This window comes from Schistocerca gregaria, chromosome 6, assembly GCF_023897955.1.
Source record: "Schistocerca gregaria isolate iqSchGreg1 chromosome 6, iqSchGreg1.2, whole genome shotgun sequence".
NCBI lineage: Eukaryota > Metazoa > Arthropoda > Insecta > Orthoptera > Acrididae > Schistocerca > Schistocerca gregaria.
This window is the reverse complement of record NC_064925.1, coordinates 388,161,779-388,177,003: the sequence shown is the minus strand read 5'-3', so window position 1 is coordinate 388,177,003 and position 15,225 is coordinate 388,161,779. Positions and strand designations below refer to the sequence as shown.

The following is a 15,225-nucleotide window of genomic DNA, read 5'->3' as shown; positions in this document are numbered from 1 at the left end:
AAACAGCTGAATTTCTCAAACAGCACAATACACTGGTTCGACAGCTAGCTCAAAAACAGAAGTCAACAAGTCATTTGTGGGTCGGGAAAGTCATCATGGAAAAACGTGCACTCTGGAGTTCTCCAAGGCTCCGTCCTTGGTCCACTACTCTTCTCACTGTACATTAATGATATTTCTTCAGTGATTCGTTCCTGCAACTACCATCTATATGCCGACGACATCCAACTGTACATAAGTGAAAGCCCCAAAAACATTGCTGACGCAGTAGCGAGTATGAACGCAGATCTTTGCTCTGTTTCTCGATTGGCACAGAACCTAGGTCTGAAACTAAACCCCAAGAAATCCCAGGTCATACTTATATCTCATCCAAAGTTAACCAACCGGTACTTTCGCGAAACAATCCCTCAAATACTCCTCACTGGTACTCAACTACCATACCAAAAACAGAAAAAGACCTTGGAATAATCTTGGATGAACACCTGAATTGGGAAAAACAAACAGTCACAGCTTGGCGGAAATCGCTCTCCTCCCTACATGCAATTCAAAAATTTAGAAAAATATTTCCAACCCATGTTAAACAAAAATTAGTCCAAATACTAGTCTTGCCTATTCTTTACTACTGTGATGTAGTTCAACATGGCACAAATAGTGAAAATTCTAGATGCCTCGAGCTAGTGATGAATGCTTGCGTTAGATACGTGTGCAATATTCGGTTGTATGATCATATCAGTCCTTCATACTCCCAGCTAGGTTGGATACGCACACATAAGGCATGCGATCTCCACACGATGTGCTTACTTCATCGATTTCTTAGCCGCTGGTGCCCCCAATACTTATCTTCTCACATTAAACACCTATCATCATTCCACAATCGCAATACCGGATCGGATACGTCTAGCATCTTGGCTGTACCTTTACATAACACAAAATCTTTCTCCGTGTCATTCTCCATCCCAGCCATACGACTATGGAACGCGCTCCCCTGTGATCTGCGTCTTATCCAGAACTACTCAGCATTCAAGAGGGAACTCAAAACTTACATATTAGGGACGGTATAGCCACCATTGTTGTGCCCCTCTCATCTCTTTCTTTCTCTTCTCCATCACAGCTTCGAATTTTACCATTCTATTTCTCTTCCTCTAACCTATCTACCTCTTATATATCTCTTTTACCCCATTCTATCATCTTATGTCACTGCTTGATGAGAATAACTCACAAGCTGCAAGAACATAACGAGAAAATTCCCAACTAACAATAGGACTGACATTCACAAAAGAAAAGTATGTTTACTTTCATGTACATAGTCATTACTATTATTATTATTATTATTATTATTATCATTATTATTCTTGATTGTTATAATTATTTTTTTATTGTTATAGTTATCATTGTACTACTGTTATAATCTCTATTTTTTTCTTTAACATCAATACTGCATAATACGTTACATGTCCTTAATGTTCTGTAGAAACTGTAACTCGTTCAATCTGAGTATGCCTGGTTAGGTGTAAGAGAGGGTCTGAAGGCCCTAATCTTGCCAGGTAAAATAAATGCGTAAATAAATAAACAGATGTAGGTTGCAGCAGTTACACAAGAGATGAAGAGGCTTACACAGGATAGACTAGCATAGAGAACTGCATCAAACCAATCTGTAGATTGAAGGCCACACCTACACTCTCCACCCCCTTCAGTGCAACTTCCATAGAAATTGCTTTTAGTGCATCAGAGTATATTGTGTTAATGTATTGGAGTCTGTGAGGTGATGGAATATGTGACTGCCACTAGTAACACCCCTCCCCCTTTTGCTATGCTTAAAAGTTCATTTAGCAGTTGCAGATTTAGTCAAAGCTCATCATCATCATCATCATTATCATCATCATCATTTAAGACTGATTATGCCTTTCAGCGTTCAGTCTGGAGCATAGCCCCCTTATAAAAATCCTCCATGTTCCCCTATTCAGTGCCAACATTGGTGCCTCTTCTGATGTTAAACCTATTACTTCAAAATCATTCTTAACCGAATCCAGGTACCTTCTCCTTGGTCTGCCCCGACTCCTCCTACCCTCTACTGCTGAACCCATGAGTCTCTTGGGTAACCTTGCTTCTCCCATGCGTGTAACATGACCCCACCATCTAAGCCTGTTCGCCCTGACTGCTAGTCAGTTTTTCTTTGATTTCCTCATTGTGGACACCCTCCTGCCATTGTTCCCATCTACTAGTACCTGCAATCATCCTAGCTACTTTCATATCCGTAACCTCAACCTTGTTGATAAAGTAACCTGAATCCACCCAGCTCTCACTCCCATACAACAAGGTTGTCAAAGCTATTGGAATTTATTTAGTTGGGGGGGGGGGGGGGGGGGACTAAAGAAGTTACATTCAGGTGAATGAGAAAACGTTAAGAGCTGTGGCCATATGCCCATTACCAAGTCCAGTTTCTGTTTTGACCTTTTATATAGTTGACAGCATTTTTGTGCTGAACTGTAAAAGATAATGTAACATCTTTTGTTATAGCTAGTGCTTAGTTATTTGTGTGTTCCATTGATGATAATTGCAGTCTTTTGCTGTGTTTTGGAGTGAGTCACTTTACAATTATGACACTACACATCCTTCATTCCACTTTCCAATTCCCCTGAACTGTTAGTAAATGTATGTTCCATCATGCCTATGACACTTGAGGTTTTTTATGTTATTTGTTGAGAGTCGTAAAATGTTTTCAAAATTCTTTCCTGTTGTGCTCTGTATTTAATTTCGATGTGTTCCTTACAGTTTGTTTTCTACTTAACCCAGAACAAAATAAAGTGATACTTTCTTAGGTAGTGAAGGTTGCATGTTTGACCATCAGCTGCTTTTATTGTAAACCCAAATATTGATTAGTTTCAGTCATGGCCAATCTTCACGGATAAGGGTTAAAATGGCGTAAGCCATAACATTACATTTGTCACTACTTCAACAGTCTATAGATAATGTTATGAATATTAATGTACAACACAGTACTTTTAGAAGAAAACATACAAGAACACTGACAGTTCATGAATGTCATTTGGTTACTATTCAGTTCCTCATAAAGATTCAAAAAAAGTTCAATAGGCTGTGTGCTATGAGATACCACTAAACCCTTACAATCTGAAATTCTATATTGCCCATGTGTTCCTGACATGGTTGCGTGACTTTATTTTGTAATATACATCTCTCATGCTCCATTGAAATATTTATCAAATCAGGAGGTCTGTAAGCTAAAAAACATTTTCCCGTGGCTTCACAGCACTGAAACTTGCACTGAGGTACTGCTAACATTGACACCTCTAACACAGCTTCTCTATGGCCAGAGATATACTTTTCTTGTTCTATTAATAACTGTGTAGTATTTGACCTGCAACCACATACTTACCATTGATAAGCAGCCAGACTCCATTTTAAAGGATAAATAATAATAAAATACGAAAATAAATGGTATAGTAAAGAAATATGGCATGTAAGGGTACAGGGCTCTTACAAAGTAATTTTTGCTTCCTATGACAAAACAAAGAAATAAAAGTGTAAAATTTTTGATGTTATGTGGTACACCATTACACGTGTGTGACTCCCTCCCACCTTTTCTTCACATTAACTACCTCAGTTATTTATCTATCCAGATGCATTCTTAAAGAATACAAAATAATTTAAGAAACACATTCTGAGAGAGAAGAATGTTAATTTCTCAATGCTCATTTTTTGTGACATTTTAACTAAGTTACCTGTACTCCATGCTCTCTTTTTTTAAATATTTGTCTTCAGATCTTAGAAAAATGTAATCATTTTGTGCTTGCTGTTGCTTTTTCTTTTCAGTGATACCTCAATCAAAAATCTGTAATATTTCTTATTATTTTGCTTTTGTTTGTCACCTAAAATTAAGCTAGAGTTATTAAATATTTTTACTAACCCTTTTCCTTTCGTGTTGTAGATGTTTCTAGACTCCAGCAGCACATCAAGACTGCTACAAGGCGTAGACTGGAGTACAGCCACAAAGTGAAAACCCTTCAGGACCAGCTGGCCTCTGAACAACATGAATTTGGAGACATTGCATTTGTGCCAGTCACCGACACATACCGAAATTTGCCACTAAAGCTTCTTGCCTTCTTCAAATGGTGATCATTTCTCTCTAATGATATATCTTCCAGTGATGATGAGGAGATAAAAGGTTCCTGATGATATAACAAAACTCCTGTCTCTTTTGTAGGAAGGTGTTAAAATTGTGTATTGGCATGATGTTAAATTCTTATCTCCCTTCTTTCACACTATTCTCCCACAATTACTAACTTTTCAAGATGGCTGTAGTGCACTCAGTTTGGTCAACTGACAGTGCTAAAAATGACATCAAGAAATAGAAACACCTAGCTTATAGAAAAAAATTAGCTGTATCCACACTAGACCCCAGATCAGTATGTATAAAATACATGTTTGGCAATTAGTTGCTTTTATTGTGAACCCAAATATTGACCGATTTCAGTCATGGACCATTTCTTAAGGGTTAAAATGGTTTAAGCCACAACATTACATTTGTCATTACTTAAATAATAATGTCATGAATATCAATGTATGACACAAGGTTTTAGAAGCAAACATACTAATACCAAGTATATACTTAGTATTAATATGTTTTCTTTGGGTTTAAAATAAAAGCAGCTTATGGTCAAACATGCATTTTATACATTACTTGACAGCTGTTGATAGTCACCTTCCGGCTTTTAGTACAGTCTTTGGTTCTGTAAAAGTATTCCAGTCTTCATGTAGGTGGTCAAATCTCTTAAACTGATTTCCAGCCTGATTTCATTTTGAATGACAATATAATTGGCAACCTTTATTGCAGATTACTCATGCTCAGCTACATTTTATAGCTTTGTTGCAATCAAATTCTAATATAATCAAAACTGGCCCAAAAATTCTATTGAAACACCTAATGTCATTCACACCTGGGGATGGTTTCTAACATTCTACCAAAAATTTCCGTCTCATATTTTCTAAAAAAAGTCTTGCATGGCCCTCAGTCTGTTACAATTTTCATAGTTAATGCATGTAAAGTCTCTCTCTTGCTGTTTCCCTTTCCTCCCTTTTTAAGTAATTAAGAAGTGCGAGGCTCTTAAAGTTTATGAAGCTTGCAACTTTTACGTGCTTCTAATGTGCTGCTAACTAATTACAAGCTTTTTCCTATGTTCACTTTTTTATATTAATTTTTCTGTAATCATGTCATGAAAAATCTTTCTTTATCAAAGTTTGTGCAGATCTGTTGTAACATCTATGATCTTTCTTAAAAATTTACTCAGTAATGTAAAATACCTAGCAAAACAGATTTGACTGATACTAAACTTACTTTTGACTAACAGTAAGTGGTCATATGCAGCAAGTATTGAGCTATTCATCTGGCACACAATCATGCAAGGGCTTCCTTCCTTGTCAAATAAAACTACTTCCTTATATGTACAAAAAATCTGGTGTTGAGCATATTTATCACATATTTTCTGTGGAATGTGGTCCTTGATAATTACTGAGTAATCCTGTATTCTCTGGCTATGTGATCTCTTTCTCTCCAGCATTGAGAAGCAGCCTGACAACTGGTGTGAAATTATTCTGAAAGACATTCAGTCTTAGATGACATTTTCTGTTATCTCCAAAATTGAGCATATCTACAGTCACTTTTGTTGACCGTTTTCTTTTAAATTTTAGAATATTAAAGACAGTCTGTATAAAGCTGGCCATTACAATAGCAACTCCATGAACACATCATGTAACTGTGTCAGATAGACATGATGTGTACTACATTTTTGCATATGCAAATAACATTTCAGCACAACCATATCTGCATCTCATTGCTGCCCTGGTTCAATTTCCAGTTGCGTCAGGGATTTTCTTGCCTCGGAGACTGGATATTTGTGTTTCATCTAATCATTATCATAGTCACAAAAGTTGTTGGAGTTATGTGAAATTCAAAAAATTGCACTAGGTGGTCGAACTAACCCAGACAGGGTCTCCTGACCATTAGTGCCATATGATTATTTCATTTCAACACAACCAACAAAGTAGATAGACTGGAACCATCCACATTCTTTATATAAGGAAAGATTACACACTGAGTTTCTCACAGAAGAAATCACTTTTGAATGTTGATTGATTGTGAGGAGATCATGTTATGCCTCTCTCTCTCTCTCTCTCTCTCTCTCTCTCTCTCTCTCTCTCTCTCTGTGTGTGTGTGTGTGTGTGTGTGTGTGTGTGTGTGTGTGTGTGTGTGTTCGTGACAGAGATTGGTCTGGCTGACCCTCCTTGGTGACTGATAGATTCCAAGCAAGGATTGAAACAAAAATCCAAGAAGACAGGCATTTCACAATTAGTGAACTGCACTCATTCTTTCCAGACATTTCAAAAACTGTGTTCGACAAGATTATTACTGCAGATCTGGCTATAAAATGTGTGTGCCAGGAGGATTCCTCAAATTTTGTCAAACGAACTGAATGTACCAATGTAACATAACAATATATGAGCATTAGGATGAGGATGACTTGAAGTGTTGACCTAAGGTGTCAGACCGTCACACTTGCAGGCTTATAACAATTTTGTGACAGCCTTATTCCAGGTATCTGATCATTTAGAATTCAGTTTATTATACCGATTCATATTTTGTCATTAATTTCATTCTGACTTTAGCAAACATACGTATGTCTCTGCATTGGTTTGACTGTTACTAATCAACACTTGAACACAAAACCTAAACAGTTCTCATTTTGTAACTGCAGGGTAATTTTTGTGAGGATTGAAATTGGCATGCTGTTTGTATTTGTGTAGTAAACTCACAAAAATGTTAGGAACATTTTCCAACTAATAATCATCATGAGATAAGCAACTTTATAAAAAAAAACATTGTTAGGGAATATATTTTATTAATTTCAATATTAAAAGCTAAAAGCCATGTAAAGCTTTATGTTGCAGTATGAGAGGAATTTGTTAATGCATAACTGAATGATGACAGTATGTGCACTCTAGTAAGATTTTGATTTTAATCCATAATTTTCTATTTCCAATAATGGATGACATAGTCAGTAATTGTTACAAATATATAAGGAGTGGTGTAGTTTTCCGACAGTTGCTGTCAGCCGATTTTGTTACAGTATTGTGCAATAAATATATAATTTTGAAAGAAGACGTGGTGTCAACCTGAATTTCTTGAAATTTCTCTTAGGACTATAAAATCTATAGTGACACTGTCAAGGACTCAGCAAGTTGCAGCAAACTTTGGTGCAGCAGATAACTTGCAAATTCTTTAACAGCTACTGCAGCATCGGAGATTGTTGAAAAGTGAAGATGAATATTTGCTAATTAATTGTCATGCCCTGGTATATTGCATAATTCGCACCAATGATGACCTTATAAACCGTTACTGTGGCTAAAATCTTAGCAAGGCTTGGGAACCAGCGATTGGGTTAATCAAGAGTAAATCGAGCAAACGCATAGTTGTGACAACCACGGCGGACAGAGCCATCACACCGACGTCATCTCAGACGCCGTCGCAATCTGTTCCACCGCGCTACCGTGGCGCGGGGCGCAGACTGCGGAGGGAGCGCGCCGCGGGCGGAGGGTATTTAAATCGGCCGCCGCCGCGACCGAACCCAGTTCCCCCTGAGCAGCCATAGCATACGGATCTCCGTGCCGGCACGTTCACAGGAGCTCAGTCCGTCAGTTCACCTGATGATGGCAACATGTTTGATCGCCGAAATATTGTGCCCGTTGGACACTATAGACTGGCAGTACACCCGTGGATATTTTGATTATCAAATACGCCGGGAGAAACTCAAGAATCACATCATACACCTTTACGGGGAGGAGATGTATCGCAGCATGAAGAAAGTTGAAAAGTTGCGCCACCGTAGATGTCGTTTGCTAAGTACTCTTGCCTTTCTAAAGAGATGTCGTTCCGAGAATGTTGTTCCAAATTTTGCTAAGGTTATGCATGACATCGATTCTGCAGCAGCTAAGAGAATCAAGAAACGAGCCAGCCTCGCATTGGTACGTGAGAGAGTGCAATTCACCCGCCGGAGCCTTGAGTTTATCTCACAGGAATTACTCCAATTACATTTGCAACTGGCTACTAAGTTCACTTCTTTTTCCTGGGATTGGATTGATGGTGTCACCTGGGTGTCAGCTGATTCCGCCCATAAAAAGGCTACCGGACGTCAAACAGCTAAGTTCTCACATCTCCTTGACAAACCATCTCTGCAGGTTCCGTGCAAGACTGTCATCAAGTTGAGTGGCATGGTGTTGAGTGATGATGCGTTATCGGTTTTGCAGAAAGGTCTCAACTTCGCTCCCACTCCCAAGTTCACTCCGGTCGCAGAAATTGTTAGTGCTGTTAAACAGGTTGCTGCTCGACTTCCGCTAGAATCAGCCGAGGAAATACGTCATGAAACTTGTCGTGCGTTGACGAAATCCAAGCCGATGAAATCAAATATCAGCAGTAAAGAGAGGGCGGCCATTCGTGATCTGAGGGAACGCTCTGAAATTGTTGTCTTACCGGCTGACAAAGGCAATGCTACAGTTGTTGTCTCCCATAAGGACTACACTGATAAGATGCAGAGCCTGCTAAATGACGATTCCTACCGGAAGATCAGCGTTCACCCTACAAAGAAGGTGGAGAACAAGACGAGGGTTCTTCTCAAGGACGCAGATTTACCGGAGGGTGACGCTAAGAAATTGTTACCCCAAGGTCCGGTACCGCCTAGACTATATGGACTCCCGAAGGTTCACAAAGAGGGGGTACCATTACGCCCCATTGTCAGCAACATCAGGGCACCTACATATTTGTTGGCCAAATACCTGACGGGAATACTAAGTCCTTATGTGGGTAAATGCCCTCATCACATCCGTAATTCCGTGGATTTTGTTAAATGCCTTGATAGCTTCAGGTTGGATGAGTCAGATATCACGGTGAGTTTTGACGTCGTTTCCTTGTTTAAGAGGGTACCCCTGCGAGAGTCGCTAGAGTTGATTGGTCAGAGGTTTGACGAGAATACCACTGAACTTTTTAGGCATGTCTTGACTTCCACGTATTTTCTTTTTAATGGAGAATACTACGAACAAACGGAAGGAGTTGCCATGGGTAGCCCACTCTCACCGGTGGTAGCGAATTTGTACATGGAGAACTTCGAGGAGGAAGCCCTGTCATCATCCGAAAGGAAACCTACTTGCTTTTTCCGTTATGTGGACGACACGTTCGTCATCTGGCCACATGGTATGGATAAACTCCTTGACTTCCTTACACATCTAAACTCCATACACCCCAACATCAAATTCACTATGGAGACTGAAACGGAGGGTAAATTACCTTTTCTTGACGTCTTGGTCAGGAGAAGGGCTGACGGCACCCTAGGTCATGGTGTGTATCGAAAGACAACACACACTGATCTGTATTTGCACGCAGAAAGCTGCCACCACCCTTCACAGAGGAATGGGGGTACTTACAACTCTAGTACATAGGGCGCGCACTATCTCTGACACAGAGAGTCTACCCCAGGAATTGGAACATCTGAGAACTGTATTTCGAAAAAATGGGTACTCAGAGTGGCAGATCCAACGTGCTCTCCGCCCAACCACTGCACCACAACCTGTTGAGATGGATGAAGTCACGAGGGAGGAGGTAGGCACTGCATTTATTCCATACACAGGCGCACTCTCGGGGAAAATCGCCCGCATTCTGAAGAAACACCGGGTCGGAACTGTGTTTTGTCCTCCGAATAAAACTCGTGCACTGGTGGGGAGCGCCAAAGATGACCTCGGTTTGAGGAAGGCCGGCGTGTACCAGATTCCGTGTCAATGTGGCAAGTCGTTTATTGGTCAGACAATGCGTACCGTCGAGGATCGATGCCGTGAACACCAGAGGCACACTCGACTGATGTATCCGAGCACGTCGGCGGTCGCTGAACATTGTTTGTCGGAAAATCATGCTATGGAGTATGACCGCACGAGGATTCTGGTACAGACGTCGAGATACTTGGACAGCGTTGTTAGAGAGGCCATCGAAATTCGCACCAATGACGACCTTATAAACCGTGACTGTGGCTATAATCTTAGCAAGGCTTGGGAACCAGCGATTGGGTTAATCAAGAGTAAATCGAGCAAACGCATAGTTGTGACGACCACGGCGGACAGAGCCATCACACCGACGTCATCTCAGACGCCGTCACAATCTGTTCCACCGCGCTACCGTGGCGCGGGGCGCAGACGGCGGAGGGAGCGCGCCGCGGGTGGAGGGTATTTAAATCGGCTGCCGCCGCGACCGAACCCAGTTCCCCCTGAGCAGCCATAGCGTACGGATCTCCATGCCAGCACGTTCACAGGAGCTCAGTCCGTCAGTTCACCTGATGATGGCGACATGTTTGATCGCCGAAATATTGTGCCCGTTGGACACTATAGACCGGCAGTACACCCGTGGATATTTTAATTACATTGTCATAATTCCAATCATTTTCCTTTGAACAGTCTCAAGCACTCTCTGTTATTGCATCAGAAAACCATTTGCTTTTTCGTGAATTTGTTAAGATAAAACATTGGTTGTTTCGTCCTCGTCATGTCAGTTAATTTTTCAGTGTATCTCTCAAGCTCTGCTTGGTCATTTCATGGGTGGATGGGAGAGGACAATGCCTAATGAAGGTTAGTCATTGCCCACTTCTATCCAGCCCCTTCTCTGTTCCCATACCAGCACTACATTTACTTTTCTCCTCTTCCACTATCCCCACCTCTCCACTGTCCTCCATCTAACCTCTCGACAGCATGTAGCTGCCCTACCTTCTTTTCACCTCGTCCCTGTACACTGCCCAACAGCACGTCACTGACCGCTACCCCTACCCTACTATCCCTCCCCCTCTCTGCCCCAGCCTCCTCCTTACCGCAACCTCTGGTACTGCTGTTCACAGTGTGGCCTCAGTTGCCAGAGATTGCAGTGATGTGTGTGCATGTTGCATTTGTGTGTGTGTGTGTGTGTGTGTGTGTGTGTGTGTGTGTGATCTAATTTTGATGAAGGCCTTACTGCTTGAAATCTATATTTGTGAATTCTTTTTGTTGTGCCTATCTGCGGCTCGCCATTTTTGCTATAAGATGAGTAGCAGCTATCCTTTTCATAATACTGTTGGAGGTGAATCTGGTAAGTTGTAGCTTACTAAGCCAATTGGTTGGTGTCACATTTCTTGAAAGAAAAAAGTCTAATTTCCATGCTATTTTGTCAAAAACTGACATTGTGAGCCTGTGGGAGTGTACAAAATATAATTTGACTCTTGCATAGAAGATGGCAGTGACAAGCAACTTTTTTTATGTGTATGGGTACATATAATCTAAAGCACCACTCACACATCAAGAAGTTTCACCACATGGTAGTACGTATACAAAGATAACGATATTGCAGGGCTGCACTGTATGGCAAGTAGCCATGTATGGATGTGAAACATGGACAATAAAGTTTAGACAAGAAGAGAATAGAAGTTTTTGAAACATGAAGCTGCAGAAGAATGCTGAAGACTGCAGAGGTATATCATGTAACTGAATACAATTGGGGAGGAAAGAAATTGTGGGATTACCTGACTAGAAGAAGGGATCAGTTGATAGAGTATGAAATGAGACATCAAGGGATCACCAGTTTAGTACTGGAAGGAAATGTGGAGGGTAAAAAACATAGCAGGAGACCAAGAGATGAATATCATAAGCAGATTCAGAAGGATGTAAAATGCAGTAGTTTTTCAGAGATGAAGAGGTTTGGACAGATTAGAGTAGCTCTGAGAATTGCATCAAATCAGACTTTGAACTGAACACCTGAATAGCAACAACAACAATTTGCACTATTTCTTGATCTTTATGCTATTATATCTCCTGAACTACATGTCATACAGTGATATCATGGTACATTTGGATACTGTCTGCAAAGTGTGTTGCAAATAGAGTTAATAGGAAAGAGATGACAAATTAAAGTGTCATGGCTGATGCAAAAGTTTTACTGTAAGAACAGTAAAAAGGCAGTAAGCAATAAATATTTTCCTTTCATCATTTTGTGAAGTATGTCAATGATAAAAAATTTATAAAGATCTGAAATTGTATATAAATTTTATTGGAAGTCACTAACTTCTCTCATTCTCGAAAACTGGATGAATATCGCCTGGGTAATTTGCATGTAGTTAGCTACACTGCCCCAATACATATACACAGTTTCTACCTGCAATACTTTTCTTACTACATTAAACCTTTAACATAAGATTATACCTCATAATGTGCATAATATGACAGCACTTCAAATTTTTAAATCTGTGCAATAATTATACGAAATATTGACAGTTAAATTTTTGTTGCACCTGGAAGCCATTAGATAGGCAACCTCAAATTGATACTGTGCACCATGAACCATCAGCTGGGTTAGTCTGTTTGTAATATAGATGATACTGGAGTGCTGTCCTGTACTTACCATCAGCTCACCTGTTGTGATGACAAAGTGCAAAAAACATGAAGGAGTAGCATCAGAGAAAGTAGGTCGAAGATAGTACATCGGTAAGAACTGTGTTCAGTTTCAGTCTACAGATGATGGCTATATAGTGAGAAGTAAAGCTGGATTAAGAGGAAGAATAAATAAATGAACTGTGGCTTTAAGAACAAAAAGCAAAATAATTGGGATGGGAAAAAAGACAAATAGAGAGGGACAGAAAGCAGAAGTAAAAAGGTAAAATACAATTAAAAGAATAACTGAGTGATTAAATAAATGAATAATAACAAACAGTGAGAGGGGGGCGTTCTATGTTAAGAGCTTAAGTTTAGCACCATGTTGGGATATAAGAATAAACTGGAGGTCAAGGTCCCATCTTCATAGCTCAGGGGAACTAGTAAATGAATGGGAGGATGTAAATATAGTACAGCAGCATTCAGACCCCTTAAGTTGTTCATTAGGGCACAGTTGCATTAAGGCATGATTAGCAACTACGTACCGGGTATTCCCAAAGTGGAGAGTTCTGTGTCCATTCATGTGCTCAATGTAAGTTGAGGCTACATGAAGCAGGTTCCCATTCCTGCAGGTCTGAGGTGCTGGTGACATGAAGATGACTCTAACAGTATTGTGAGAAGGAATGTTGCCACACACTATACAGCGGAGATGCTTAGTCACACTGGTGTGTGTGTGTGTGTGTGTGTGTGTGTGTGTGTGTGTGTGTGTGTGTGTGTGTGTGTGTGCGTGCGTGCGCGCGTGTGCGCGCGCGCGTGCATGTGTGTAGCCGTGCGTGCGTATTTATGTCTGTTGTTGACGAAGGCCAATTGCCGAATGCTTTAATTGTGAAATTCTTTTTGTTGTGCCTATCTGTGACTCAGTGTCTCCACTATATGATGAGTGGCAACTTTCCTTTTCACAATATTGTTACATTCCATCCAGGATTTTCCATTGTTTGAAGGTGAATCTAAATTAAACAAATGAAAGTAAGATCATTTAGAACAATACCTGCATTGGGGCTAATCACAGGTTGTGGACCATGAAACCAACCCCATACATCATTATTGTCATTTTTACTTCCATTCATTATGATTGATTGACTGATTCATCCACCCACCCACCCTCTCTCATTCACTCACCTGCCAACATGCAATCTTTTGGAGAAGAGACTCATGAGGAACATAAAACGATTCAAAGTAGACTTTAATTTTAAAAAAAGTAGTGTTAGAGACTACATCAATAATTAACTGTTGTTCAAGTGGTACAAACTGTGTATACTCACACAGAAAAAGTTTGACACAGTGAAATTACTGCCAAAAAGCCTTCTTCTTCATTTATGTTAAGCAGCTGATGTTTATCTTACATTACCTTTTCTAATATCTACATTACCAAACAAATATATATACTAATTTTGTAGAAAGTGAGCAGCCTGTGGATCTAATATACTAACTCCAGTTTATTAGGCAGTTCGAGATCTATTACAGATCACTCACAGTGCATTACAAGCTGTCGTAAAGTAAGCAATCCAATTCAGATCAATTCATGCAGTTTCAAAGTTTTGCCAATAGCACACATAGATTGTGAAACATAAACACCATTTATCAAACTAATATGTCAGTCAGTGTGTACTTTGTTAATTACATAACTGTTATATGCAGGAATCTGGTGTGGTCTCATCAAAGGAGACTTCTGATAACAAGCACACTGTAAGTATTGGTGCCTTGGGCAGTCAACAGTAATGTTGTACCAGCTTCTCACTTTCCATAGTGACACTGGGTATTATCACTACATCCCCTTCCCAAGCAGTGATTGTTTATCAAGAAAATGGTGGGTAGTGCAAGGCCCAAAGGAATTGCCATGAGGAAGGATTGCAGGTCAATTTCCATAGACATGTTGTGGAAGGTCAGGGCAGGACAAATCTTGATGTGAATTTTATGTCACCTCAGGACTGGATGATCCACTGGGATGTAGAAACAGGTGGCTGCTGACAAGATTCTGGACATGAAGTTGATTTCTATTGTGTTGCCTAAGTATATGGGCCGAGATGGAGATTGTCCTGTGAATCCAGGTTTGTGCTTGTCAAACTGTGAGTCCCCACAGAAGATACCCACCTGAAAGAGATAGGCCGCGATGATGACATACACCGGCGGCAGGTGCAACACATCCATGTGGGTGTGATGCAGGCAGCCATGAAGCTTCTCCACCAGACTGTAGTGCTCAATTGTGGTCTCCCTTTACCTTGCTAGAAAACCACAGAAGGCATTAAGTGCGGTGTTGGACATCATGTTTTCACTGGTGGTGGCCCCAATATAATTTTCTGTTTGCTCAGATCCATTGGCCAAGAAGTTCCCAAATGTGTCAAGGATGGTTGCATAAAGAAACACTTTCACACATTGCAGTTTATTCCTTTTCCTGTCTGCTCTGAAATAAGAGTTTAAGGATGTGGAGAGGATCCCCTGGAATTGCTCCTGTAACCAAAACCTCAACAAGTTATGTGACACAGTTTAGAATACTTCATAGTAATTGGTCTATATCTACATTTACATACTCTGCAAGCCACCATACAGTGCTTGGCGGGGGGTACTCTCTACCCCTATTAGTAATTTTGCCTCCTGTTCCACTTGCAAATAGAGCAAGGGAAAAACAACTGTCTGAATGTTTCCATATGAGCCCTAATTTCTTGCATCATATTTTCGTAGTCGTTACACACAATGTATGTTAGTGGCTGTAGAATCATTTGGCAGTCA

General features: G+C 40.3%; 1 protein-coding gene across 1 annotated transcript in view; it reads left to right on the top strand.

Annotated features, from left to right (window-relative positions):
- Nucleotides 1-15,225, top strand: part of LOC126278074 (UDP-GalNAc:beta-1,3-N-acetylgalactosaminyltransferase 2-like) — a 141,906-nt gene that overhangs the window by 109,603 nt on the left and 17,078 nt on the right. Inside the window, exon 5 of the mRNA XM_049977904.1 lies at nt 3,944-4,127. Within this exon, the coding sequence (XP_049833861.1) occupies nt 3,944-4,127 (184 nt within the window). The remainder of the gene's footprint in view (nt 1-3,943; nt 4,128-15,225) is intronic.